The 17343-nt window shown below is 39.7% G+C and overlaps 2 protein-coding genes and 1 long non-coding RNA gene across 3 annotated transcripts in view; 1 reads left to right on the top strand and 2 right to left on the bottom strand.

The window, feature by feature from the left end:
- Positions 1–3230: 3230 nt before the first annotated feature.
- LOC138007309 (uncharacterized) lies at positions 3231–10385 on the top strand. The gene is made up of 3 exons (XR_011124024.1): positions 3231–3283; positions 8744–8826; positions 10058–10385. It is a non-coding gene; the product is annotated as an uncharacterized lncRNA (long non-coding RNA).
- LOC138007308 (protein DBF4 homolog B-like) lies at positions 5050–8260 on the bottom strand. The gene is made up of 5 exons (XM_068854125.1): positions 8196–8260; positions 7934–8059; positions 7200–7432; positions 6266–6646; positions 5050–5850 (listed from the first exon to the last, which is right to left on the bottom strand). The coding sequence occupies exons 1-5, from the start codon at positions 8202–8204 to the stop codon at positions 5391–5393; spliced, it is 1209 nt and encodes a 402-aa protein (XP_068710226.1). The 5' UTR covers positions 8205–8260; the 3' UTR covers positions 5050–5390.
- A 1213-nt stretch (positions 10386–11598) lies between the features above and the next one.
- The window catches only part of LOC138007307 (signal recognition particle subunit SRP72-like), a 35280-nt gene continuing 29535 nt past the window's right edge, over positions 11599–17343 (bottom strand). Inside the window, exons 18-22 of the mRNA XM_068854124.1 lie at positions 16382–16531; positions 16254–16297; positions 14933–15046; positions 12501–12537; positions 11599–11987 (exon numbers count right to left, since the gene is read on the bottom strand). Coding sequence (XP_068710225.1) covers positions 11828–11987; positions 12501–12537; positions 14933–15046; positions 16254–16297; positions 16382–16531 — 505 coding nt within the window. The 3' untranslated portion in view covers positions 11599–11827. The remainder of the gene's footprint in view (positions 11988–12500; positions 12538–14932; positions 15047–16253; positions 16298–16381; positions 16532–17343) is intronic.

The raw sequence follows: 17343 nt of genomic DNA, 5'->3' as shown, positions 1-17343 counted from the left end.
CCGACGAAATTGGTAACTATTGGTCACTAATTCCCTAATGTTCGTTGCTAAACGATGAATAGTACTCCAAACTATGCTGTTTTCTCATTAGTCCATTGATAAAATTGATTAGTGGGACCAATACAATGCCTAATCTAAAAAACCGACTTATTAGTATCTTCACAATAAACAAACAAATTGTTCGCGTACTCCTTTAACTCAGACATTAACCGATAATTTTGCAAGACAAGTGAGTTCGCCTTAATGACTTAAATTAACCATATTGCATCACGATAAGAAATAAATAAAGCCAGCAAATTTAATATAAGTCCCCGAGATGGGAAAATAACCGAAATATTTCTTCCCAGAGAAGTCTTTATTTTTGTTTGGGACACTTAGTTTTCAGACTCACTTTTCATTAAAAAGAGGTTGTGAAATGTACTGTCGCCTTGCGCCATGTGGTAAGATGAGAGCCAGATTGGCATTGTTCTTAAGCCTTTTGTATCGCCAGAGTTAATTAATACTTTTGTAGCCGGCAATAATATGCAATATTCACTTCCTCTCTTCCAATAGTGAGAAACACGCCATGAGATTTTGTTTGACATTTATTTCTATTCAAGCCAAACACCTGTTCGCAGACAATTTACATTCATAAAGTTCTCCGTATTCGATACAGCAAGCAGGAAAGCTTTTAATTCGTCGATGATCTTATCACATTTAACGAACAAAAGATATTGCGGGGTTTATACGCTTAAAATTAACTCGACAAGGGCAAATCATTGTGAGTTGGTGTGGGTTTCAGAGACAATTAATTCGCTGAAAAACAATTAAGACGAAGAAAGAGATCGATTTGTCGTTTTTTCTTCAACTCTAAAAGCAACTAGACTGTTTTTTTTTTTCGAAAAGAAGGCTTTTTGTCTGTTTAAAATCACCCAAGGAAAAATACTTTTAAAGATCCTTCCTTGAATGTTCAATATCCATCTCGCTTTTTGTGTGTGTATTTGGAATCAATTACGCTTACTTAATGAGTTCCTCTTAAGACTAATATCAGTAATTCTCAATCAATTTCGTCATTTTAAAGTATCAAATCAGAAATTCTTTTTTGACCACGCAATAAAGCACTGGTAATCGTAATAGGAACCATGTCTTCCACCTTGCTAACACGATTTTATTTGTCTTATCAAGTTAGCGACGATTAACCGGAGGGGATTTCCGAAATAATGTACAAACAAAGCTCGCAACAAATTATATAACTTCTTCTTTTAGGCCTTTAATACCAAACGACATCTGGAGAATGACATTTGAAACGCTGTTTCTTAAAATTCAAAAAGTAGCTTCTGTTGGACAATTTCACAAGGCAGTTTCTTAGATATTACACAGTTGCAGTTTTTGCCACTCCCGCGAGTTCTTGGTTTAATTAAGTAATCCAAACGATGCATTTCTTTCCTTTAACGAAACATAATATCGCATTCGATTAAAAAAAAAACGATTCGCAGTTCAAAGCAATTATAGGGATCTCTTTCCGGAAAAATCTGTGTGTTTTGTTTTAAATTTCATGGCTATGTAATGGTGAAGACTCAATTGCTAGACTAATGCGCAATATAATTTGATTAATGAAGACAAAAGTCGCTGAATATGGATTTCAGCTAAACAACAATGTAGTTGCAAGGAGGTGATTTAATGATCGAAGAAAGGCCAAAGTTCTGAAAGTATCTTTTTTAACAAATAAGCGAACCGCTCGTGAAAAGAAAAGAAAAACCTTTTGAGATATCCATGTCATTTTTAATCGCGGTTTTTCTCTCATTCGTGGAAAGCAAGATATTGATAAAAAATAATTCACAACACACATTTTGACGAAAAATGACAAATTCGCTCGTTGGATTTTAATTCTCTCTTTTCGTAAGTGAAGGGCAAAGCTAGTGTTATATTTGTAGTTATTCTACTACTGAAGCAATTCTTAACATTGATGTGTTCTAAATGGTATCAAACAACCATTTCTTGACTGATGTCCTAATATTCCACTTCGGGACCTTTGGTCCTGGAGGCTTTTGGCTTCAGTCTCCAGTCAGCTTCTTATTCATTTTAGAAACTTTTCAAAATCAAGGGATTGTCATCCTATATCAGGCGAGTGATGGCCTAATTATCTCTCTAATGCTTCGATTACGACAACAATTAACCACAGTTTTGAAATCTTGTTTCGAGAGCCCATCTGTGTTTAGTTTGCTCGATTTAATTTTCCTTGTTATTGCTTTTTAATTCAATAAGTTGTATGTGTCAAAAAGAACTTGTTTGGATAGTTAGATAATCTGCTACTTCAAAAGAAAATCCGGCGCTTTTGGAAAACGGAGTGGTAAAGTTTTTTTCAAATACATTCCGTAATAGACTAATTACTACATTTCTGACAAAAGTTCTATCTTGGTATGACATTGAAAATCGAGAGACTTACGGTTGCACCAAAAAAAATCAAGTTATCTTTTCCGGGATTTCTTTATTTGTTGTTTAAATAGTCTTTTGTGAGTCAAATAGTATGTGTGGGGTGGGAAATTGGATTTGAAAATAAAGTGAAGACTGACAGATGTCTTCGTAAACGAAATTTCCGATATGCGTATTTACTGAAGGTCGGAACTTCATGGAGATGCCCGACCTTAAGCGTCATCCTGTTTTGACGAACTGTCTTAGGATATCATATTGTTGCATTAAATAATATATTGATATCAAAAGACATCGATATTTTTTTCCAAGCGTTTCGACTAGAATTGAAGCTGTGAATTCTTAAAAGCACGACTTGGCCGATTTCGTTAACGCCTGATGATCAAGATCAACCCCGCCTTTTTTGATACACACTGATAAACTAATTAAGCTGCAGAACAAGGACAGCTAACCATTACGTATTACCAAGAAAATTCACTAATTGGACTGGGCTTTCAGATACACAATGGTGCTCACCAAAAAGAGAACGATGTACCTACCTTTGTATATCGTGGAGTACAACGTGTTTAATTCGAGAAGTTCTCATTTCACGTCCGCTCTTATGGAGTGAGTACGATCGTCGTTACTTAAAAAGGCCGGGCTGCCAACTAGTTAGATAACTGGATGTTTCTATCCAAATGTTCTGGGCTTAAAACGTGTTTTGTGGTTCAGAATTCAACCTTACGCCACCACTCTTTGTAAATACTGTAACCACACTGTTGCCTTCTTTTCTATAAATTTTTCCTTTGCCCTCAAAATTAATTCTTCGGCAATTCATTTTGTCTTTTTAGTGTCCGTGGTACCAAAACTAAGAGTATTGAATTGTTTTAAACAGGTAAGTCGTCAGATTCGGAAACATTACTCGAAATGAAAAGGATGAATTCCTGAAAAAACAGGCATGAATCTCTGGCTACGACGGTAGAAATAACTGAGAAAATGGAAATTATTTCCTCGGTCCAGGGCTAAAACTTGCTTGTAGGCTTCAGTACAATTGAGAACCTTTTTTCCTGCAAATTCATGATTTCTGCTAGTGAACTAATGAAGACGTTTGGTATTATCTCTCAAAATACTCTACCTCAAGTCTTTTTCACATTTGTCAGTGATCAGTCCCTCAAGCTTAAAATCTCCTTGACAATCACATACATACCACTTCGTTGGCCGAAATATGCTCTATTGACAAATTCTGTTGTGAATTTTTTCCGTCTACTGTAAATTAGGTTCGAATTCAATGCAATTTATCTTAGAGATTTCTAACAACCACAGCCTCAGACAAAGTTATTGAAACGCTTTCCAATGCCTTTCCCTCCCACAATGTTGTTTTGCCAAATGGGCTCAGAAACTTGCCCGCAAACAACACTGTGAGGGGAGAGCGAGCCGTGAAAGCTTCAGATCTGTATATTGGTGCACTGTTCCCGCAAGGAATGTTGTCACAGACTGTGGGTCGAAACTCGAAGGCAACTGAATTCAACTCAAAATTTGATTGTATCGGTACGAACTACAAAATGTGAAAACTCTTGGTGGCAATTGTAGGTTGTGGCAGCAGATATTGAGAAATAAAAGCCTGAAATCGATGTCGGTTTAAATCTTCTAACTCTCTTTTCTCAGGATGTGACAACTGATAGCTCAAAAGGTAGAGTATGGGAATGCAGGGTGGAAAGCCGCTTATGGGCTCACAGTGGTACAATGATCAAAAAGTCACTTCCTTTTTTTCTTCAGATTTTGAAAGTTTGTCACAGTTTGCTTAACAACTGCCTGGCAAAATTTTGAGCTTTGACTTTTATCCAAAGGCTGTGTCCGCCATTACTCACGTCCCAAACCAACCGGCTGGACCTCAGAGGGTTGGGTGTAGGGAAAAGTGACGTCGTTCACTCAATAGCTTAAAATTTCAGTGTGTAAACGCAGATAATTATGTATGCAAAACATGAGTTTCAAAATCTGAAAGCACAAAACTCCCGTGCTGCATATTAATTCAGTCGGGTACAAACGCATTGCATTTGACGTCATTTTCTCCTCGATCCAGCTCTCTCAAGATTTCAAATGAACAAGTTTCTTTTAAATTAAGGCTTACAACTTGGGTCACTTAGTGTTTCAGTACTTAACATAGTTTTAAACTTCAAAGAAAAAAATATTTAATTTCTTGATCATAGTACCACTCATCCTCGGAGACCCAGGGGCAGTCAGTCGTGACGGGACGAGAATCGGGACCGGCGTAACGTTTCTCAAGTGGAAACTTTACACCAGTCCTGATTCTCGTTCCGTCTCGAATGACTGCCCCTACGAGGATGAGTACCACTTAAACTCCGCCCAACCTTTACATGCACCTCCGTCTTAGCTAAGTTGTCTCAGCAATCCTAACACCCGGTAACTGATAATATCTCGTTTGAATTTATGAACCGTGCAAATATTTGTATTCTGCTGATATGGAATCTATCTGCGGACAGAGACTTCAAAAACGGAAGTGTTGGTCACTCATATTTTATTGCATTAAAACGAGATGACATTTGTAACATATTTACATTTTTCTTTTTCTAACAGTTACTAGTAATTACCAACATTATTAATGTAGAATAAATGGTATACACACTCCATAACTATAGATAATACCTCTCTGTTCCTTTTTTCTTTCCCCCGAATATTTTAATATTTAAAAATATTTTTTACCTAATTAAAGCAGTATATCGGTTTCCTCGAGTCAAGAATTAAATCTAGTAAAATATGGATAAAACATCACATTTCGTAGCTGATGTCCCTCAAAGACTCAAATGGAGGGTTCATAATATAAAAGCATGCCACTTATAGTTTTATAGTTTTTTTTACACACTGACATAAGTCTACACTTATTTTTATTGTTCGATTTCATTATATATTTCCACGTAATATCGGCTATTTACTTAATCCTCAAATCGTTTCCTTTCGTTGCGATTTCAAATGTTTCTTCGCACCTAATGCAAGCGTCCTACAAACAATGAAGCTCTCGTTACTGGGGAACTCTTTCGCTTACTTCGTCGGAGTCGAATTTTCATCGGTGTAGCCTCGACAATCGAGAATCGATCAGTCCTTTTTCGTTTCGGCATGGCATGACTGGTGGTATTGTCTGATTGATCACGGCGTCGCTTTTTGGCTGTAGATTTCACGACAGAGTATCCACTATCTTGAAATCGGACGATTTTAATCGGTGTTACTTTCTTCTGAGCCTTGCGAGGAGAACTTGAGGTCTTGCGTGCAGGGGAAGAGGTTTTGGACCTAATGCTCCGAGACCTTTCAACAGGAGTCGCTGATCGCCTCTGCTGACTTGCCCTTCTCCAGCTGCCTCCTTTCGGCGAAGTTGTTTTGCTTGAAGTAGTTTTTCTTTTCTGAAGAGTTCGTTTTGGACTGACTGGAGATCTGCTTCTCGTACGTGATCTAAATAGGTAACAACATAAAACGTCCATTAGAACTTAACCCTCTACTGAGAAGAGAGAGGTTTCCCGCTGTCTACCCAATTGGTAAAATAATAGGCTTGTTTTTAAAACCTCAGTATTTGAGTTCTTCAAACTGAGTATTTCGAATTACAGCAACTGCAACACTGATTTCGGCTTCCGTATAATATTCATTCTAATAAAACCCGAATCGAATTTCCATCCACCGCCTATTTTCGATTGTTATTTGAAATCAACGTCTCGAAAAGATAGAATTAACAAATACGTAAAGAAGTCCGTTATAGATTTTTTTAATGACTAAAAACCCGAATTGTAACATTCAAATGTTTAAGATCCACGCCCATCAGCCGACGCTTTGTAATTTGAGTAAGAGCCTAATGACTCTACGTCAGGCCTACCTTGTTTGCATTCGACCCCTGGATGATCTTTTCCTGATTCTTTCATCTTCAAACTCCTTCAAAGTCTTTCCACGCGCAATGAGTCGATCCAATTCAGCGTACGTGTCTTCACGTGAGGCCAACAACTTGTGTCCTCTACTGTTCACGTGTTTCCTCATCCCTTCATAATGAGTATCACACAGTTCACAGTACCCTTTCTTGTCTGTGCTTCCAGATGAACTCTTATTAGCTGCGCGCTTGACGACTTTTCGTGGACTCCTAGATGAGCTGTGTGATCGTGTGCGCATGCTCACTGGCTCGTCAAATGGCGAGAAACCGGGCGGTGCATCCAGATTTAGGTGAGGCCAGACACGCAGTTCCTTAACCAAAGGCTTGTATTGGCTGTTGAGAAATCAGAAACACGTACATTCAAATTTGTTACTTGTGTCGTTTAATTAAAGACAAAAATGACGTCGGTTTGTAGACTAATACCTCTCATGTGTGGAAGATTCCGAATCAGATGGCACAGCTAAGTGCAATGCCGAAAAAGAAAGCAAGCTGCTCTAAATTTGTTCTAACGGTCAAGGAAAGAAACGAAAAAACTAGGTTGGGAATCGTCAAGTACCAATCTTGTGAGAACATTCGTTGGTTATTGAGAGTAAACTGGAAAAACCTCGGAGAACTGGGTGGGAGTTGGTTAACAAATGTTTCTAAGAAGCTAGAGTCTAGTTCACAAATGTTGTAACACAGACGGCAATTTGCCCCCTCTTCCCCTTCAATCTTGTTGGTTATGGGTTCGAGTGCAATGCAACATTGATAGGAGGGAGGAGGAGGGGTACGTTATTAACAGCTTTGATGCGCTTCACTTGCTGTTCTAACGAAGTGTCACAACTATTTATGACCGAAGTCGTGGTTAATTCCTTATTTCAAACTTGACCAAACTGTGAAAACCTACCAGCTGTGATCCTCAACTTTGAGAAAGGCTCCCCTGAGACTATAAACCCGGTTCTTGGACTGAGTGGTATCCTGTGGCTTCTTTTGCAACTGCGTGTTAATCCATTTCAAGGCTTGCTCAACCGATTTGACTCGTATTCCCCATTTGCTTGCATTACCGAGAACATCTGTACTCTTGCCTGGTTGTTTTCGCTGTCCCACTGATTTCTGGAGTATGGCCTGGGCTCGAGATTGCTGGAAACGACAACCAACAATGCGTTTAGTAAGTGTAACATTTTTATTGATGAATTAGATCATTCTGTCTGAAAGGAAAGGTTATTCCGGCAGTTCATGTACCGAACTGAAATCTAAAACTTCCGCGCACAATGGCAGTTGGATTTTTTTTCAAAAATAGCTTTTGTTTATTAACCTATTTATGTTGGTCTTCAGTCGGGCCTCAAATATCCTCCTTTCCCCACATTTTTAGCGGAACAAAACTTTTTGTCTTTTGCTACATCTTTAGTTGACGACCTTAATTTAATTAAAAGAAGTTTAAAACTACTTTTGTCTGAACCTGTTTACGACTTGTTTGGATGAATCAGCGAGAGCTGTGAATTCTTAAATCTTTGTCTGCCACTGAAAACATGTTTGTATAACTTAGTGTGGACTGGGAACTAGTTTGTATTAATTAACTGATAGATCTCTTCTTAGGTAAAATCATTTTGCTTTGAAATACAATTCGGATAAAGTTCTTACCCCTCGAGCGCTGGACAAGGCAGTGAGTTTGTCACTTCCTTTGCTTTGAGACGCAGATCGCTGTGTAACTGTCGACTGATCCGTGATTACGCACGTCAACTCCTTGCTCAAAAATTTCTCTACCACCTAGAAAAGAATTTGTCATTGATAAAAGTAACAAATGACTCATAATACACAGCTATTTAAGGGGCAATGTCATGCTAAATTTACTGTTTTTAGGTCAAAACTGGGTAAACGTCTAAATTAGTACTCCAGCTCATACGTGTAACATTGCTGACAAGTCATTGCGATGATACGAAATATAATATGGCACAAAGAGCGATTCGTATGAACTCTTGGCGACTTTCAGAGGACAACGTCTCCAAACTTGAAAACACTGGCCAATTTTTTCAAGCTTCAATCCATTTCCATCCCCTCCATCCTTGGTCGCACAAAACAAAGAATAGCTTCAGTGCACTTCAATGGCCATTCGAAACAAAACTGCAGGATTATTTTTGGTCTTCATTGGTGCAAAGACGTCTATTAGTGTTTTGATTTTGACTAAAATAGCGTGACACTGTCCCTTTAACAGAGGGCCATCAACTAAGTAACTACGTGCTGACCGGAAACAGAGAGAAACATTTCAAAGAACAGAAAATGGGGATTTTGCCTCATTACCATATGTCAATCATTTTCTAATCGATCAGCCGAGCACTGCAGCTGGATCTTTCAAGTGCTTTACTTACTTGATATCTCATAAATTTTTGATCGCGATAGAATGAATAATCTTTTAGGATCTCTATTTTATTAATTTGTAATTTTTAATTACAGACTGTCACGTCATTTACCCCGGCCTGGCTTTAACTCTGTTTCCAGAACTCGGGTCAAATTTTTCTTGCTGGGCAAGTGCAAAGGTTAGTTCAAGAGTTTTTTCATCGTTCATGTGCCTTCGCGGCGGATTTCCTCACTCTTATACTGTGGCTCGCGCTTGCGTCGCAAGTGATGGCCATGCTTAAATAAACACCAAATGCAAGAACTTACCCCTCCTAGCTCCGTGAGTTTCTTCTCCAAATTCCGCGCTTTGCCCGGGGAATGCACATGCAGAAAAAACGTTTTGCCGTGAAGCGGAGCGAAAGGAAACTGGACTTGGCGACGGCTTCGATTTACAGGACCTAAACAGGCGAGCGAGAGAACGAGATGATACAGTTAGGTTGACGAGAGCAAAACAGAAATACGTATAAAATCATAAATTCCTTAGATACCAGTTCTGTCCCAGTTCATTCATTTGGCTGGCACAACTCTAGCACACATTACAATTAAAGGATTACCCGTCTTGACTTTTCACACCAAAGTGAAGAGAAAAAGAAGAAAAATTGGAAGAAATTAAGGCTTAAAAAAGGCAAAAGAGAATTGAGGTAAACTGGCTCAAAGCGAAGCACTTTTATAATAATAATAATAATAATAATAATAATAATGTTATTAATTTCTATTGCGCAATTATCAATATAAATTTTCAATTGCGCATTACAATATGATCTTAATACGAATATATAAAAATACAATGTAAATGTAAATTTAAATATATAAATACAAGTAAAAAATATAAGATATATATATATAAAAGCATCAAATTTAACACTATAAAAAGGCTTGTCTAAAAAGATGTCTTGATTGCCGTCTTGAATTTATTAATTGAATTTAGGTCCCTGATATCACTAGGAAGCTCGTTCCATAATTTGGGGGCGGCCACGAAGAATGACCGGTCTCCGAGAGTCTTGCGAGACTTCCATGCAGGATAGTTTAACGTCGAAGAGTTCGTTGAACGCAGGCAATATCTACTTAATGATACATCTCTAATTGAGATTAGTATAGGTAATCACATGAGGCCAAAATTTATACGTTGCTATGCAACGGATTAACCAATCATTGAGAGGTAATCAAGCCCTCTCTTGATTACCAAAAATGCCCTCGATTAAGAAAAAATGCCAATCAGCCAATCAGCGCTCAGTAATTTTGCCCTTTATAGATAAATTCGCTAATCTAAACTGGCGCGCGCCACTTTCAAGTAGTGTCTACAACTCGTGGAAGAAAAACCTACATTGCAGATACTTTAAACTTTTCATTTCAAAGCTCTTTATTTTACAGGATTACAAGAAGAGCCATGAAATTCCGAGAGGCCGACCGAAGTCGAAGTCAATCCAAAGACCCCTTTTTCGTTATACCGTAACTTACGACATCTATCGCAACTCACGGCAGGGATGGTCGCCACTCCTATCTCATTGCTTGCACAACTTGTGCCACACACAAACGGATGGAAAGCTGAGTGAACTTTAGAGAGCACGAGTTGGTATTCGAACTCAGAGTGCTGGAATGCAGTCCGCGAGCGATAACCACTACACTACGCGCGCTCCATGAAATTCGATTCACCTAAGTATTGATTTATAGTATTATGGATCTACATGAGCTAAAAAAAGGAATCAACAACTTCAATATTTGAAAGGATAGTAGAGTATCTTAGACTTTTTCCACCATCTTTTAAAAGATATCAACATCAAAAGAATACAACGTACTTTTGTCTCTGATGGTTGAATTACCCCTTGTTCTTCTTTTGCCTTTTGATCCAGAGCTCATGATGTCCTCTTTTCTCTAGCTTCTTGTTCTCTAACTCGAGGCCGTTGACTTACTTGTTTGATGTCTTGTTCATTTGCCTTTGTTTTAACCTCGCGCGACTGCTAGATAATGTTAACCAATTGTTACGTCGCTATTAGCGGTAATTAGAACTTTGAACTATCCGCTTTTATAAGCCGGTCGTGGGATTTTCAGTTTGCCGCTACGCGATTCACGCGACCGGTAATTAATGCTCATCAACAGTTTTGACGTTCCGCCGCTCCTAGCCGAGAGATTTCCGTTGCGGGCCGAACATTTTGTCGGCCGCCATCAACTACCACTGAGTTTTGAAAACGCAAATTGCCCTAACGCAGACGTTGATACTACTCGAATTTGTTTGTACTTAGCAAAAGAGATTAATTGAATGAGTTACAAACACAGTAGTAACAGCATGTGCCGATTTTTTGGTTATGGTTGAATACCATAACAATCTAAAGATTTTAATCGGACTTTACGCACGAATAGGAACCTCAAAAAAGGTTTTGACGTTCAATTTTCATTGTCAATGTACCTTTTCAAAAGCTGCTGTTGTCTAAAATCATTCCTAAATCTTGTCTTAGTGCTCTTTCACAAAAAAACACTGGTTATATATAAGTGGGAAAGGGGGCAGTCGAGCAGGGCCAGATATCGCCGAGAAAATCGTGCCAAGCGGGGAGCTGGACAGAGGTCTGCCTCATCCCATTCCAATGCTTGGCTCGTAATTTTTCCTGTGTTTCATTTGATTTTTTTCTTTGCATGGAAAAAAAGGGAACAACATTCGTACTCTTGTAGCGCTCGGGAAAGCCCCCTGTCCCGGGAGCATGCGTAAAACGATACTACGGCTGAGGCAAAGTACGATCCTTTGTACGTGAGCTAAATTCAAGTTATTGGGATGAGCTGGCTCGAACAAAATAGCCTCTTAGTTTACCATGGTGAGCAACAATCGGGTTTGTAGCGCCGGCAACGACGGCAGCACGAAGACGTCTTCCCAGTGCAATAACCCTTAATACTACAAAAATTCAGACCAGAGAACGCTAGGAAGCTTTAACTTTACCACCTTTATTTGATAAAACATAAATAACGAATTATAATTACTTCTAATTCTTTACTGATTGAAATCAACGCTCAGCCTGATCTTAGAGAAGCCGGCTAAGAGTGAGGTCACATTCTGTGGTGTCTGCATACGTATCTCCTTTTATCTCCTATAGATTTCCCAAGAAGTCATTTATCTTTCTGTATCTGCTGTTCTTTGCTTCCAAGTCGATGCCATCACCAGCCTCCTTTCTTTTTCTTCGTTCGCTGTTTCTTTTTAGCAGCCTGGGGTTGCTGTGGTCGGGGCGGCACTGCGCTGGCGGCAGCACCACCTGCGGAAGGGGTACCGGGCGGGGATGCGGGCTTGGGGCTACCGGGTGTTTTAGGACTGGACGATCTGGGGTAAAAATTACAAGGGAAAACGTCACCGATTATTTGTGTAATATTATATCAATCTTTTCAATGAAGACTCAAAGAAGACTGCGAGAGTTACTTAGTTTTGTTTACGTTATCGTGTTTTGGGGGACAATTATCGTACTGGTGTATTTTTGAATGTTAATTTATTGGCCCGGCAATAAATTCTCAGTCTTTTTAACGAGCAATCTCATCTCATTTTACACTTACGGTGAAGACCAAGACAGAAGCGACTTTGTATCAACAGCTTCCAAACAATGCTACGGTTTCATTAAGAACTATATATGTATATATGTATATAGATATACATATACACAGTGAATGGATACAATTTTTGGAAAAAGTGGCCAAAGACTTAAAATGGCCTGCTCTTCCTTTTCATTTGGCAATGCAAACAATTTGGCAATACTAAGCAATGCAAACAGCTAATATAATTATTGAACAACCTTGGGAGAGAAGAGAAAAACACATCTAAGTATTTTGAGAAAACACTTACGAGTCCGGGGGGGCAGCAGCACCTTGTGTTCCTTTACCTGTCAAGATATGAGTAAATTAAACACGGGTCGAGTTATTGTCGAGAGTCCACTCTAACCAAGGTTCAAGAATAAGGGGGGTGGGGAAGGATGTTTACTTGTATTTCTGTCGCAACTGAAAGTACTTTCTGACTGCAACGATGTAGTGACGACTAGACATTTACAATTACGAAGTGAACTGCCCCTTTGGAGGAACACAAGTGATTTATTGACATTTTGAAAGAGGAACGAAACAACTTCGAGAATATACAGTAGATTCTAGTAGTGAAATCTACCCGGGACTGAACTGGCAAATTTCGTTAAATGCAAAACGGACGAAGAATACGCCGCTACCGCTGTTTAAATCTGAGGGTTTGACTCAAGTTTTTACTCCTCTCGTCTTGAAAAAAACGGTTCGAGTCATCGAGGGATTAAAAAAAAAGGAACTTCATTTAAGTGTCTAGTCGTTCTAGCGCAGAAGCACTAATTGGGGACCCTGTAAATTGAAATTAACAATTAACACAAATCAAGTCAAATTTTGCTTTTTGAGGAGAGGGGAAACCGGAGTACCCGGAGAAAACCTCTGGGTGCAGAGTAGAGAACCAACAAACTCAATCCACATATGACGCCGGATCTGGGAATCGGGCCACATTGGTGGGCCACATTGGTGGGAGGCGAGTGCTCTCACCACTGTGCCAACCCTGCAACCCAATTAATTACATAGAAAACGACAGAAAGGGAAATTGAGATTTGACTGGAGTTTGCGAGAGGTTCAGGGAATCAGGAATACTCAGTAACGAGGGTAAAACTACGTCAGTTTAGGGGCACATTTTCTTTCGAGTTAGCAAAACGTTTGAAATAGCACAGGATCAACATAGACACTTTGTTTGCAATCTTTTTATTTTGAAGTTAGTGGCGAAGAGACCTCAGGTGTGCAGGGCTGGCGTTGTGGTGTGAGCACTTGCCTCCAACCCTTGTGGCCCGGGTTCGATTCCCAGAACCAGCGTCATTTGTATGTCGTACCTCATTGAACGGGCTTCAGGATTGGCCAAAAGAACAATGGAACGAACAAATATAACGATGGATTTAGCACAGAAAACAATAGGAAGTAGGACTCCACACAGCCAATGAAATACAGTGTTCAACAAGAGGTATGACCCTACCCCATTTGTAGGTTGAGTTTGTTGGTTCAGAGCTCCGTGAGGTTTTTCTCCGGGTACACCGGTTTTCCCCTTACCTCAAAAACCAACATTTGTTGATTTCAGTTTAGTGTCCCAAATTAGTGCTCCAGCTCTAGAAGACTAGACACTTAAACACGAAGACGCAATAGAAAAGGCGCGGTGCCTTAGGAACATGAAAATGATTTATATACCAACCATCGACGCAACCGAGCCCTGTGATAATTTGTGCAATAATAAAGAACCTTATGGCAATGTGTCATAAAATGTTGTCTTTCGTTCTTTTTTTTAATCCCCAGTCCCTTTTTACTCACGCTAGAAAATATCCTTTGCAAGATGGTGGACAAGCCTCTACGCTCTCTTGGTCTCGACTTCAACCGGGGAAACATGGAAGTACTGTTCTTACCTTGCATTTGATTCGCCACGTTTAAAAACGTGAAATACAAAAGCCAACGTAAATGCATGGAGCGACTTTCGTATGACCTTGAAAAAGTGTTCGCAATTTGTTTCACGGACCAATGTTTGGCAAGATTACAACAAAGCTTCTCCTAATATGGGCAGTAAACAGCTCAATTGTCCAATCACATTATTGCATTTCAAATGACGTCAAAGCGAAATGCCGACTGCTTTCCAGAAAGTTCCATGAAGAGATGACGTTGTTTGCATCCGCGTTCGCTTAGCCAATGGAAATTTGCGCCGCTCGTTTGTTTTTACCCGATAAGCCAATAAAATGTTTTGCATTTTTGTTTACGACCCGTGTGCGATCCCTCGGGACCTGCTTAAACGCTTTGAGGTGCTCAAAAAATGTAAAAACAAATTTGATTGCTTAGTGTTTGAAATGTTATTTATAAGAACACTTAAGCCTAGCCTCAATGTGCAATCGGATTCCATTCGTGCTAAAGTATTCTTATAGCCAATTTCGCACGTGCTTATTATGTTAATTCTTAGCGTCAATCGTTTTTAATACTGTAATTTTAGCATCATAGAACATTTTTACCTTGATAATGGAGTGATGTCTACTCCGAAACGTCGGTTTAACTTGTTATCTCTAACTTTTATAGTTTTATGTTTTAAGAAATCTCTTTTAATACGGTTCTGTTTTTACCTTTATTTTTCAAGGTCATACGCAATGCATACGTATGCAAACGTGAACCTTGCTTTGACGTCTCGATGCAGGTTTTAAAACCTATCACAATGGACACAGTGCCTCGAATAGAATCAACTTGGTCAGCACTTACCCACAGATATGCCCTTCTTTTGTCTTTTGCCTTTGTAATATGATCGTTCTCTTTTCGGCATCCATCGCTCAGGATCGGGATCAACCTCGGGGTTATAGTTCTTCGGCAGTTTTCCTACGCAATCAAATTAAACCGTGTTAAAACTGTGACAGCAAAACGCACCCGTAAAACATACCAATGGCCATTTTCGACTTTTCACCGGCCTGTATTTAACGTGAGATGTATTGACGGAGAAAATCGGTTCCCATTCAAATGACCTTATTCGCACATCGCACTGACTATCCTTCCCTTTCTGTAACTGCCACCCCCGGATTTACTTCTCACGTTGGCGAGTCCAATAGGGGTTTTCAATACTATGTTGTACAAGTATAAAACGTAACGAAACGCCGCTCAGGGCTACCGTGGATGGCTTCTAATGTCAGCCAGCATGTTATTACGACTTTCATGAAGTAGCAGAATCCGAAGTTGAAATTCCAATCACCGGTTCTGTTTTACACTGCCATCCATCAAATTTGTCCTGATACTTTAAACGGACCGTTAAATAAAGGGACAGTGAAAGACGAAAGCATTGATTGGAATTCAAACATCAGAGTGCCCTAATTTACGAATGCGCCATAAGAACAAAAAAGGCAAACGTCTCACAAAATTAGGACAGATTGGCAATGAAGGTTTCTTCATCGCGTAAATTTTAACAGTGCTCTGAACGAGTCTACGGTAGATTGAAAATAAAGATGTTTTCCTGAAGACTATACTGTATATGTAGTTCAAAACGATAACATCCGCTACGGTTGTCGATAGGTCAGTTATCACCTACAGTCCTTCTTAGTACTACCTGCCAATCGCAGGTCAAATTCCTGTCAAACCACTTTCAGCGATCCGAAGGTGTCTGAGGTACAGCTCCTTTTCAGGGACAACTCATTGTTAAAAAACAGATTTAGCTTTAATCAGTTTCAAACAACTGAGCCCAGGATGAAGGGATAGATAGTAATGGAGCATAAACAATAAGCGGAGCTTTTGTTCGGCGCCCGCACCCTTGCGACACCCCGAAAGATTCTCTATCAATAGGCCAGTTTCGTATTCTAACGGTTGGACTGGATCTAGCATGAAATGGAGGCTAATGCGGGCAAATTAATTTGCATTCGAAAAGATTCGCACGCATTAGCCTCCATTCCATGCTAGATCCAGTCCAGCCGTGAGAATGCAAAAATGGTCTATTACGTACGTATTGTTTCAAGTTATGGTAGGAACTTTACCGCTATCATCAACTATTGGCACTTTCAACTCATACTTCAAGGGGTTGAAGGTAGACCCTCTAACATACCTTTCTTTCGCTTGCGTTTCCTTCGTTTCACAATTACCTCCTGCCTGTTAATCAAAGGAAGACAGGTTCTCAAAACAATGATAACAAAACAATAACATGATTAACGTAGAAATTGTGCATTAACCAACCTTAAATCTTCCATATTTACGTCAGCTTCTTGTTTCGCCTTTCCACGACCATATCGAGATCCAAATGCACTGTGGGACATTTCCAGCGCGTCTACATCGAGCGTTGCATCTTGGGACGATGAGTCCAGTGGGGTAAGTTTCTCGCTGAAACTGTTTAGTGGTTGTTGTTAAGGAAAATTATGTTCTGAAGTAGGTAAGAACTCTTTCCATGATACGCCTTTCGTCCCAGGGCAAGTTACCCCGGTTCCCCTCGTGGCTCTGTACTCGTTTATTTGAACCATCACAAAACTTAAAGATCAATGCAGAAATTGAATGTAGTAAATTACTGGTTAAATATTTACACAGCGATGGCTCCTCCAATGAGGTGTTTAAGTCATAACGGTGCGAGTGAGTTTTCTTTGCGGCGTTTTTTTCCTCCGTCCAGTGCGGCTCAACAGACACCACATAAGATAACATAATAAAAACAGAATGCGCAACCAATTGAAAATTTTCATTCCAAAGCTAGCGGAGATACCTTGTTTACACGATACCGGCATACGGTTTTGTACCGGAATGAACTCTCTCTCTCGGTACAGCATCCATGCCCGGTAAACTTGCGCCTTCGTGCATGATTCGTTCCGGTTTGACGTTTTAAGCGTCTATTAAGTTTGGCCGAATCTGGCTGGGGACAAATATTAACAGCATCGCAACAGCAGCGGTCAACAGTCGAGGGTAACAGTGACGTCATAGACTTTGCACTAGCGCCATCTCAGAGACTTTTGGCGGGGAACAGTTTTATTGTTAGATGTCATGTGACCTCGAAGTAACCAATGAGAGCGCACGCTGTTGGTGGAAAAAATTCAGCTATGTAACAATCAGATATGCGCAGCAATGCAAGTAATTAGATGAATTGGGCAAGCATCTATTACCTACATTTCTGGACCTACGCGACGTCCTATTTGACGGTTCGCAACGAAGAACGC

The sequence above is a fragment of the Montipora foliosa genome, chromosome 6 (genome assembly GCF_036669935.1).
Source record: "Montipora foliosa isolate CH-2021 chromosome 6, ASM3666993v2, whole genome shotgun sequence".
Lineage (NCBI taxonomy): Eukaryota > Metazoa > Cnidaria > Anthozoa > Scleractinia > Acroporidae > Montipora > Montipora foliosa.
The sequence above is the reverse complement of the archived record's forward strand: the minus strand, read 5'-3'. Positions and strand labels throughout refer to the sequence as shown.

Coding starts and splice junctions, on each gene's coding strand:
- LOC138007308 (XM_068854125.1), bottom strand. Junction 6,647..7,199: donor AAAGTTGAGGATCACAGCTG/GTAGGTTTTCAC, acceptor ATTTCTCAACAG/CCAATACAAGCCTTTGGTTA. Junction 5,851..6,265: donor AGGGGTCGAATGCAAACAAG/GTAGGCCTGACG, acceptor TTACCTATTTAG/ATCACGTACGAGAAGCAGAT.